The sequence below is a fragment of the Oreochromis aureus genome, linkage group 20 (genome assembly GCF_013358895.1).
Source record: "Oreochromis aureus strain Israel breed Guangdong linkage group 20, ZZ_aureus, whole genome shotgun sequence".
In the NCBI taxonomy this organism is placed as follows: domain Eukaryota; kingdom Metazoa; phylum Chordata; class Actinopteri; order Cichliformes; family Cichlidae; genus Oreochromis; species Oreochromis aureus.
The window spans coordinates 25690843-25703111 of NC_052961.1; the positions used below are offsets into that span (position 1 = coordinate 25690843).

Genomic DNA, 12269 nt, shown 5'->3' on the forward strand with positions numbered 1-12269 from the left:
TCCTTTTATAATGGTTTAGTATGGTAGTTTTTACTGTGGTAAAGATAGTAGGTGTGGCTTCATTATATGTGCTGCTAAAAAACTTAAACACTTTTTAATCAGTGTTTATGATCAGGCTAATTCAACTTCCAGGATATTGGTATATTAGGTCTATTAAGTAGCAGAAGGGGTTGTTAATCAGTTTCAGCTGTTTTGGTGTTTTTCTGACTCTTTCTTCATTTTTTTTTTTTTTTTTGCATTTGACTTGAGTCAGTGTCACTAGTGGTAGGACGAGGCGATACCTTGAGCCTACAGAGGTTGCACAAGTAGTCCAACTAGGATGGCTCATCAATACGTGCGATTGCCATTGAAGGTTTGCTGTGTTTCCCAGCACAGTCTCAAGAACATGGAGGAGATTCCAGGAGTTACTATAGTTACTAGTTACTATCAGCAGGACCGGTATCTGCTCCTTTGTGCAAGGACGTATAGAATGAATAGAATGAGTACCGCCAGAGCTACAAAATACTCCAACATTGTCAGCCCCCCACACCCAAGCACATGGGGGCCAAACAAACTACTGAATATCATTTTGAGTTCCTGGAATGAAATTTTGTCAAAATGGACCAGTCTGCTGCATAAGTTTTTACTTATTACTTATTTACTTATTTTCTGGGTGTCTTTGAATTCACCCCTCTGTGTTTGACAGACCATTTCTAGCTCTTGTTCTTGTGCATCCTGACTTACAACAGTGGACACTTCACATTCTTATTGTTAAAACTACATCAGTTCTTTTCCTTCTATGAGAGGTCTATTGTTACGGCTGCCGTTGTGGGTTGGGTTTATGACATGCAAATGTGAGTGTGCAGGTGCGCCTCCAGGAGTGGTGGATCCCGAAGATGGTACGCCAGGACTGGATGCTGCTCTGGAGGCGGAGTATAAGATGGCGCGGTAGAGGACGGCAATTATCCATCCTCGGTTTTACCCCAACCGGCTGGGGCTGCGACATGCCCTGTGTTGCTTTGCTGGTCCAGGAGGAAGTAGGGGTGGATCGCCTTTTCAGTTGGGTACAGTTCTCTCATGTTTAGTTAGTCAGGGAGGTAAGTGATTGTTGTTTGGTTATGTTTCTTTGGGGCTAGGTAAGCAATCGCTCCTCTGAGTTAGTTTCCCCTTTTGTTTGTTATTTTGGCGTGGGTCCACCCCGAAGCCTGAGTGACTCCTGTGAACCCATTTTTCGTTTCGTGTTTGTAAATAAACTATTTCATGTTTTAATTATGGTGTGATGTGCTGCTTGGGGTCGAGCAGGGGATGGATCACTCTTTCTGTTGCGGTCGGGTTTCCTAGACCGGCCGTAACATAATTGGGGGCTCGTCCGGGATTTGAAAACACAGAGCAGCTGCCTCTACAGAAGTGCAAGAAAGTCTGAATGAAGATATATTTTATATTTTAAAGCCAACAAGACTAAACCCAAAGTAATCATATTAACTTCAAATCTGAAGGTTAAGATATTTGCATTTTGCAAATTTCAAAAATGGCAGTTTGATATTTCCAAACTCTACACAGTAATGTATCTTTTAATCATGCAGTGACATACCGCAATACCCTGGACTTCAGTATCGACAGTATCAATAAGGTGCGAAACATCACATATTATGTACTCACGGGCTGCTGTGGTTCCATTGTACACACAGAGGCTTGCTGCGATTGGCCGTCTCTAGCAGCTTGAACTCCAGTAAGATGGGTTGCTCTAAATGTCCGCCCACAAACGTCTGGTTGTTGTAGACAGAAATAGTGACCACCGGGGAGTTCATTACTGGATGTCTGGGAAGCCTGAAGGAGAGACAGTACAGAAGTTACACATCCTCCAGATCACACAAAAAGCAGAGTTTGATGTCCTGGTTAGGATGCTAAAAAAAAGGCAGAGACACAGTAACAAAAAAAAGAGACAAACCGAGAGAAAGAGGAGTGTGTTTTATAAACCAGATAAGACACAAATGACTGATTATTGACACCAACTGAAAAGTGGACAGCTTGTTACTCGGTAATTAGGCCCAGAGGAGAAGTGGGGGACAGCAGAAGGGAAGAAGAGAGAAAACAAAGTAAAGGCAGGATGATTAAAACAGAGAAAAGAACGCTGGAATTAGTCCTGATGCAGATACTCTGCTGACCTACCAGTGTTACTCATATGACTATGATTTCAATTAGCCACAACTTCTTTTAATCATTTATTGAGCAAAGATGCCAAACATGTCCTACTTGCAAAGATCTGATACCGTTTTGCATGTTTCATGTGTGTCTTTCATGGTTGCGCATACAAACAAGCAACCTGAAGATGTGGGTTTGGGCTTCAGTGATGGATCTTTTTCAACCTTTTTTTCCCCACTGTTGGACACTAAATGATCAATAGCATGAATTATCGTCACTGGATCTTTTTTATGCATATATATATAAAATCCTGGCATGTTGTTGCTAGAATTGAAAGATAATGATCCCTATTTAATGATGTGATGCTCATGTCATTTAAAAGCAATTTTGGCAGACTGATTAGCACCAAATCAAAGACATACAGGCATAAATAATCAGAGGTTTTTGGAGTTGCAGTAATGAGATTTTCTTTAGTGTTCTGTGTGTTTCAGATTCCCACCTCACTCCTCGTCTGTCTGTGTGGTACTTGGGAGGAAGGGCAGCACCCAGACTTCGGTAAATGAGCAGGATAACGATGGTTATGGGTGGCTCAGGCAATGCAGCAGTACGTTTTGCTGCGGTGTATTCTCCTGTCTGATTGGCCGAGATACTGACAGGCGCCGAAGCGGTGTTTTGAGGATCTGAGGCTGAAACTGAAAAGTTTGAGTGAGAATATATTTCTTGGGTTCAGCCTGAAACACTCTGAAGATTTTTATTCAGTGTGGGTGTCTGTTCTTACGTTCTTTTTCCGTCCTCTCCTTCTCCTTCCAGTTATGCAGCCGCTGCCGTTGTGGCACCAGGGCAGCAGGGGGCAGTATCACATGAGTATAGGGATCCCACAAAGCCTGACCGCGGAACAGGGTGGTGTGGTAGCGTGGGAAACGCCGCCGCACATGGGTGTGGTTCTCCACGCGGTCCAGGTTCATAACTGATGAACAAACATGCAGCAACAGACACATATAAACAAATTTTTAGATGAAATTCCCACAGATGTTGGGTAATTAGGGTAATTATGTTGTGACAGCAGTGATACATTTGCTTTCTGATTTTAAAAGTATGTTAAAAAGTGGAAAGATAGTCCTTATCTTGATTTTAAGCTATGCTCATTGTAGTAACCTTTATAAGACAAAGTGTCACAATCACAGCAAACCAATGTCACTGGTCCCTATTTCACCATATTTTGGGTGCCACATGTCACAAAGAAACATGTTACTGTAATTGTATTACATTTTTCAGTAACACAGTAATGTCATGCATTGCTGTGGACAAATGGACAGAAGGAAAAACTCCTCAAACAAACACATTTTTTTCATCCTGTCCACTTGCGTTAAAATTAGCTAATTTCAGTTCGTGTGCAGGAGGAAAACGGTGAAGTGATCAACAGCGGAGATATGGAAATTACTTTTACTTTTATTGCACAAAAGGACAAAAGTGTACAAATTGCATCTAAGAGAGAAACAGCTGCATTACACTGCCTACAAAACTTTAGGTTTTTGCAAACACTGGTGATAAACCTGAGTGCATGCTGACCCCAGTACAGCAGCCAGAGCCTGATCATCAACACGTAACAAAGACAGTGATGGGCAGTCCAGCTTACAGCCTCCATTTATAGCTGCTCATATTTCACTGTGGTGATCACTTTGAAGTCTCTTTGGGTTTGTTTTAAATTTTTCTTTGTGTAGGAGAAAGTAATGTAATGAGTAGTGTAACTTTTTACGCTCTCTGGCGAATAATTAAGTAACATACTGCATTACTTTTAACAAAAATAATACTTTTTTTAAGTAACTACACCAACACTGCATATGACTTTTTGCAATGGCTGATTAAATGGAGTAGAATTGAACACACTGTGCTCTCTACAACACCTCTTAAAAACATGTCACTGTTGTGTACAAAATAATGTGTCTGATCTTAAATTTGTCCAATTTACAAAAATACATCCATTAAGAATAATAATAATGATAATGAATAACTAGAAAATGCATTTTCTGAAGAAACTGCTGTGTGAATGCTGATAGCTGAATGTTTTGAGCTGAAATGTAATAATTGCTGAATGTTAAGTTAAAAATTTTGAATGAGATGAGAAATGCAGAATTTATCACCCGAAAACAAAACTGCAGAACTGTTGAAAACTGACCTTCACACAGAAGAAGAAGTTGAAAGTAGCTGAACATGTTTAAAATATAAATTAGAAAAAGCTAAGTAATCACAAAAGAAAATTTAGAGTCAGAAAACATCTGAATGAATATTAAAAGTTCATATTCTTTTAATCACTGAATGACTGAAATGAGATCCCTCTATTTGGATCCACACAGTTTAAAAAGTTTGCATCTCTGAGCTTTGGAAGACATGCTGTTGGAAAGAGAACAACAATGGCTACATTTTTAGGGTAAAATGATGGCTGTGACACAGCAGCAGTTAAAACAGAAGTTTTTAAGATTAACCTTGGCAGAGTGACAGACAGAGCTCATTTAAGGATGCAGGTGTGAGCCTGGTTGCTATAGTGACTCCAGCCAGTGGCACCAGAACAGAAAAGTAACTCTCAAACAAATGCTTCCCAAGACAAAACTACAAGTTGTATTGACAAAATTCTTTTACCGTGAGCGTCAGCAATGTCCAGTCTACACAATTCTCAGTTTTCATGCATGTGGAGTTTATTATATGGACGTGGTGACAGTGTAAAGACAGCCTATACTATTTTTTTCAGTGTTTCAACTGAAAAAATAGAATGCCTTTGATCCAAAACAGAATGCCTTTTATCCAAAATAGAATGCCTTTGATCCTTTGTTATGCCATCATCTTGCTGAGAGGCAAAACCCATAAATAGGGGCTTTGCTCTGTTAAACTTCACTGCTTAATGAACGTAGACCTGACAGCAGCCACAACCCTTTTGGAAAGTTTTGAGAGCATTTCACATTTCTCAGCAATTCACCGACCAAGCCGACACATTTCATCATGTCAGCTAACCCATCCTTCAGCTCAGATGAGCTTGAAATAGTTGAAGGGAGCATTTTGGGAAACCACTACAAGGTAGAGGCCTTCCTCGGAGAAGGGGGCTTTGGTATTGTAGCCAAATGTCGTGATACCAGGACCAACAGAGCTGTGGCTATTAAAGTCAACAAGAGCCGCCCTGATATTCTGCAACAGGCAAAACTGGAAATTTTCATCCTGGAGCAGCTGCGAAGGTTGGATCCAGATGCCGCCAACATTGTTAAATGGGACGGCTTTTTCCAAGACGGAGAGCGGGTTTGCTTAAACTTTGAACTCCTTGATCAATGCCTGTGGGACTATATACGGGACCGGAATAACGAGGGTCTCCCCATAAGTGAAGTCGGGCCAATTTTAGGTCAACTCACAAATGCTCTGTCCCACCTGGGTTCTGTGGGAATAGTGCACGCTGACCTCAAATCTAGAAACATCATGGTTGTAAATCGCCATGAGTCTCCCATCAAAGTCAAACTTATAGACTTTGGCCTCGCATGTCCTGCGTCTGCAGTAATGCCTGGTGACCGTGTGGGGACGGTTGGTTATAGTGCACCTGAGGTTATGCTTGGCCTTCCTTTTAATGAAGCAAGTGACATGTGGTCTCTGGGTCTGGTAGCTGTGGAGCTTGGTACAGGGGTGCCACTCTACCCTGGAAATGAAGATTATGATGTTTTGAAATTCATCATAGAGACTCAGGGTCAGCCACCAGATCATGTTCTAGATTCTGGCGTGTACACTGAAGACTATTTCATTGAAGACAACTACAAGCAACAGCGCTGGACATTTAAGACTGACCAACAATTTCAGTATGAGACAGGATATGAATCCCTGGAGACTCGATACATAAAACTTGCGCGCCTTGATGACCTTGAACAAGTAATGAAGGTTAGACGAGGACCTGAAAATGGCCAACGTTTGTTTGTCAGCTTAATTAAACAGATGTTGGCCTTGGATGCAAACCAGCGCATAACACCTTCGGAGGTTCTCCGGCATCCCTTTTTCGACCCTAAGAGTTCCCTGTGCATTGACACGAGTAGCACAAGGGGACAAAACCCTGTGGTCTTTCAGCAGCCTTCAAACTTGAAAAGTAAGAGATCACAGAAAATCAACTGCAGTTTCCAAAACTCTGTTGAATTTTCTCAACAAGTGCACATCAACATGTCAGCCAGCCCATCCTTCAACTCAGATGAGCTTGAAATAGTTGAAGGGAGCATTTTGGGAAACCACTATAAGGTAGAGGCTTTACTTGGAGAAGGGGGCTTTGGTATTGTAGCCAAATGTCACGACACAAAAACCAACCAAGCTATTGCCATTAAAGTCAACAAGAGCCGCCCTGATGTTCAGCAAGAGGCAAAACTGGAAATTTTCATCCTGGAGCAGCTGCGAAAGTTGGATCCAGATGCCGCCAACATTGTTAAATGGAATGGCTTTTTCCAAGACGGGGAGCGGGTTTGCCTAAAGTTTGAACTCCTTGATCAATGCCTGTGGGACTACATACGGGACCGGAATAAACAGGGTCTCCCCATAAGCGAATTCAGGCCAATTTTAGGTCAACTCACAAATGCTCTGTCCCACCTGGGTTCTGTGGGAATAGTGCACGCTGACCTCAAACCTGGAAACATCATGGTTGTAAACCGCCATGAGTCTCCAGTCAAAGTCAGACTCATAGACTTTGGCCTCGCATGTCCAAGCGCCTGCAGTGAATCCTAGTGACTGCGTGGGGACGGTTGGTTATAGTGCACCTGAGGTTGTGCTTGGCCTTCCTTATAATGAAGCAAGTGACATGTGGTCTCTGGGTCTGGTAGCTGTGGAGCTTGCTACAGGGTGCCACTCTACCCTGCGGAGAATGAGTATGATTATCTGAAATTCATCATAGAGACTCAGGGTCAGCCACCAGATCATGTTCTAGACTCTGGCATTTACACTGACGACTATTTCATTGAAGACAACTACAAGCAACAGCGCTGGACATTTAAGACTGACCAACAATTTCAGTACGAGACAGGATATCCATCCCTGGAGACTCGATACATAAAACTTAAATGTCTCGATGACCTCGAACAAATAATGAAGGTTAGACGAGGACCAGAAGATGGCCAAAGCTTATTTGTCAGCCTGATTAAAAAGATGTTGGCCTTAGATGCACACCAGCGCATAACACCCTCGGAGGTTCTCCGGCATCCCTTTTTCAACCCTGGCCTCTCTAACAGGTTCCCATGTATTGCCATTGAGAGACCACACAGAATCAATCTCCAGAAGGGAGAAACAAAAGTCTGGATCATTGGGTCAAGCTACATCAGACGAGGCGAGAGTGACGCAAATGAGATATTCGGAGAAAATTTCGGACTTAATGCCCAAGTCCAGTGGTTTGGCAAAGGAGGGATGTGCTGGAGTGGAGTCCTTCCTCGTTTTTATGAGGAGCTATCCACACAGAGCCCACCTGACATATTGGTAATCCATGCTGGGGGCAATGATTTGGGACTCATGTCTGCTTATCAGCTTTCTTCTGTCATTGAGAAGGAATTGATGCAACTGCACACAGAGTTCCCCTCAATGACAATTGTATATTCATCCATCAACGAGCGTCAAGTGTGGAGATATGGAAATCCAGGCAAAATCAATAAGGACAGGAAGATCGTGAACGCCAGCATTAGAAAGGCTGTCAACCGCTTTGCTGGAGTGATTATTGAACATCCATGCTTGAGGTTTTTCAACAACTCAATTTTTTTACCCGACGGAGTTCATTTAAACAAGAAAGGAAATGCACTGTTTCTGAAAAGCATCCGCTCGGCCATCCAGCAAAGTCTTCAGTCACCTCACAGAAAACTGACTTGAGGGATTTCCTTCACAGTCCAGAAAACCATATGTTGTTCATTTTAGGTAATGTGAGCAACACATAGCTAAATTGTGCTCTCATTTTTCTTTTCTTTTGCCTCTCACCCCCCAACCAGTCATGACAGATGGCTGCCCCTTTCTGAGCCTGGTTCTGTCAAAGGTTTCTTCCTCTTAAAAGGAAGTTTTTCCTTTCCACCGTTGCCTAGTGCTTGCTCTCATAGGGGATCATTTGATTGTTGGGGTTGAATTTAATTTAATTTAATTTAATTTAATTGGATTGAACAAAATTTTAAAAATTCAGGTGAGAGGTTCACATTGTAGGGAGCACTACAAAATCGGCAAATCAAAATAAAGAAAAAAAAATTGAAAAACATCTCTTACTGCTCTGTTTATTTACTTAAATGAACACTTGTACTTTTTTGTCATAGAAAACTATTAATATAAATATGAACACCAAGGAGTTAGTTGGCCTGCACTAACTACTGGCATACTATTATTCTGTGGCAAAACCCTGTCAAATCTGCCTTGGTGCACCTGTTGAAAAACTGCATCTAAATCCAAGACCCTAACTCCCATCAAAACAGCTTTTGAACTATGAGGATCCCAAGGAATTGTTCTACACAACAGTGTCTCTTTTATCCTTGTGGTGTCAAAAATGTGATGACAGAAGCAATTTAAAAAGTGGGGTCTTTCCTGCTGTTGAGACAAACTCCTGACTGTTGGGTCTGTTCCCACAAACCCCACTAGTTCTAGAGACTTATTCATCATGAAAGAAAACAAGACAGTCGATCGATCGATTACTTGCGCAAGGGAGGCCTCGTTGGTATCTTAGCTCATCACGAATGACCCCGACGATGGCCTCCTCCTGCTGCCTTTTATTGAGAGACAGTTCACACAAGAAGTAACGGCCACATAGTTCTAAGACAAGGCTTTGTATGTATATGTGTGAACTTCTATATGTAAGTAGGAATGTGTGTGAGAGACCTCCTGCTGACCAAAGGGTCGTAAACGCAGGAAGCTTACATCAAAAGAAGCAGATCTTCCAGATAGGATGTATCTGCAATAAAACATTACAGCCCCCCCCCCGAACCAGAACCTCGAGAATCTGGGGGGAAGGACAGTGGAATCCCTTTCATCAGAGTTGGCCAGCATAGAAATGACAACATTTAACAGTTCACTCCAACACTGACTAAAAATACAATGTGTTTCTATGGCTCAGTTAGAAGGTTATCCCTTTACTTTGAGCCACACAATTCAAAAAGTTCAAATCTCTGAGCGTTGGCTCTAGGTCAACGTATGTCAAAGTAGATAGAGTTGGAAGAGGAGTAAGTTGAATGAGAATTTGAAGGGTCTCCCCATTGAAATCCGTTATAAGTTTTTGTTGAATAAAGTTGAATAATTTAAAAAATATAAAAGTTCAAAGTGAGAAAAATAGAAGCAGTAATGTCAGTAAATCATACCTGTAGAGCAAACGCTGCGGACACAGCAGCAGTTTTAAAAAAAGATTTTAAGATTAATTTTTTCGCTCCTCTCACTCTAGCAGTTGAGCTGTCTCACTCTCACTCCGTCCCATACACACCCATTATAAACTCTGAAACGGCTGAAAAAACATCATGAAACTTAAACCGGAACTGAAGAAAAAGTATAATAGATATTGAAAAGATAAATACAAGTTGAATAGTTAAATGTCTTGTCTTCGTTTTAAAGTTTGAATGGTGGCTCTACGTCAATGTATGTGGAAGTAGATACAGTTTAAAGAGGAGTAAGTTGAAGGAGAATTTGAAGGGTCTCCCCATTGAAATACATGGGAAATTTTTGTTGAAAAAAGTTGAATAATTTTAAAAATATAAATGTTATAAATGAGAAAAATACAAGCAGTCATGTCCAAAAGAAGAGGAATCTAACGGTGTTTGAATGGTTTTTCTAAGTTGAACGGTTTTGAAGGAGTTAGATGCCAAAAAACGTACGGAATATATAAAACGGAATAATAAAGATTACAACAACAATACTGTGAATGCTTTTCAAGCAATCACACTAATAATAATGAAAGAAGCCCCACACTGGGTCACTACCTGAAACTAACCCTGAAATCATTATAGGATAAACTGTCTCTTAATAATACTACCCATGGTGCTCCTCAAAGTGCACAAACTATATCAAGAATATTCTCCGACACTAAACTAACTGACTAAAGTTTGCACTTTAGAGGTGATGTCAGTAGGAAAATTGAATCCAAGCAATTAGAGGAATCAGAAGCCTGATGGGTTACTTTTACATATGCTGACCTCATTATTTCAAACTTTGGGCATTTTTATATGACCATCTAGCACTGTTTCACCAATTAAAATACAAAGCAAAAGCAAATCAAGCGCCCCCTAAATTAGTGCCTGACCATGTGTCTGTATGTGCCAATCACAGCTGTTCCCTGCACCCATGAGTAACACTACGTTAAAAGGCAGATCTACAACAAAATTCAAATGTCAACAACATTCACCTGCTTGGAAAAACACCGCAAACTGCAGCATGATGAACGCAGGACAAAGAAAACAAGGCAATGGTTGCTGACGTGACTCCTTCAACATCAGCTCATACATCCATAAAAGCAAGCCTGTGCATTGATCCAGCTCAGATTGACCAACTGAAGTTCAAGTTCAAGTTGGCTTTATTGTCACTTCAACCATATACAGTTTGTACACAGTGAAGCGAAACAACGTTCCTCCAGGGCCAAGGTGCTACATGCAACATAAATTTACAACATAAATTAACAGAAAAACACTAAACTAGCTAACTAGAGACAGGACAGACTGACCTAACATAAATTACAACATAAATTAACAAAAACTATCTAACTAAAACTAACTATCTAACTAGATAGGTAGTGCAAAGGAAACAGTAAACATACTTGGTAGGTAGGTAGTGCAAAGGAAACAGTAAACATACTTGGTATGCAGGTAGTGCAGGAACAGTAAACATAAAAATATTGTGCAAAAAGAGCATTTACAGGTTGATGTGTAAGTCCAGTCTCAATGCTTTTGAGGTAGTTGAGTTGAGCTGAGTGATAGTGTGTGTGTGTGTGTGTGAGAGTGTGTGTGTGTGTGTGTGTGTGTGTTTATCAGTCCAGTCCCTTTTTGTTGAGGAGACGGATGGTTTGTGGAAAGAAGCTGTTGCACAGTCTGGATGTGTGTGCCCGAATGCTTCGGTACCTTTTTCCAGATGGCAGGAGTGTGAAGAGTGTGTGAGAGGGGTGTGTCCAATCAGCCACAATGCTGGTGGCTTTGCGAATGCAGCGTGTGGTGTAGATGTCCTTAATAGAGGGGAGAGAGACCCCGATGATCTTCTCTGCTGTTCCCACTATCCGCTGTAGGGTCTTGCGGTCCGATATGGCACAGTTCCCAAACCAGGCAGTGATACAACCGCTCAGGATGCTCTCGATAGTTCCTCTATAGAAGGTGGTCAGGATCGGTGGTGGAAGCTGGGCCTTTCTCAGTCTTCTCAGAAAGAAGAGACGCTGTTGGGCTTTCTTGTGCAGGAAGCTGGTGTTGAGGGACCAGCCGAGGTCCTTCTCCAGGTGGACGCCCAGGAATTTGGTGCTGTCGACAATCTCCACAGAGGAGCCGTTGATGCTCAGCGGTGAATGGTTGCCTCGTGTCCTCCTAAAGTCAACAACCATCTCTTTTGTCTTGTCAACATTCAGAGACAGGTTGTTGTCTTTACACCAGTCCGTTAGCCTCTGCACTTCCTCTCTGTACGCTGACTCGTCGTTCTTGCTAATGAGACCCACCACGGTCGTGTCATCAGCGAACTTAATGATGTGATTTGAACTGTGTGTTGCTACACAGTCATGAGTCAGCAGTGTGAATAGCAGAGGACTGAGCACACAGCCTTGTGGGGCCCCAGTGCTCAATGTGGTGGTGCTGGAGGTGCAGTTCCCGATCCGTACTGACTGAGGCCTTCCGGTCAGAAAGTCCAGGATCCAGTTGCAGAGGGAGGTGTTCAGGCCCAACAGGCTCAGCTTTCCGATCAGTTGTTGGGGGATGATCGTGTTGAATGCTGAGCTGAAATCTATATACAGCATTCGAACGTGTGTGTCCTTCTTGTCCAAGTGTGTGAGGGCAAGATGGAGTGCAGTGGAGATGGCGTCATCCGTTGAGCGGTTATGGCGGTATGCAAATTGCAGTGGGTCCAGTGAGGGGGCAGCAGGGTCTTGATGTGTCTCATGACGAGCCGCTCGAAGCACTTCATGATGGTGGGTGTGGTGCAACAGGACGGTAGTCGTTGAGACAGGACAC

General features: G+C 42.3%; 1 protein-coding gene across 1 annotated transcript in view; it reads right to left on the reverse strand.

Annotated features, from left to right (window-relative positions):
• celsr3 (cadherin, EGF LAG seven-pass G-type receptor 3) overlaps positions 1-12269 on the reverse strand; it is a 119551-nt gene that overhangs the window by 21712 nt on the left and 85570 nt on the right. The window contains exons 22-24 of the mRNA XM_039604686.1: positions 2900-3088; positions 2621-2813; positions 1639-1806 (exon numbers count right to left, since the gene is read on the reverse strand). Coding sequence (XP_039460620.1) covers positions 1639-1806; positions 2621-2813; positions 2900-3088 — 550 coding nt within the window. The remainder of the gene's footprint in view (positions 1-1638; positions 1807-2620; positions 2814-2899; positions 3089-12269) is intronic.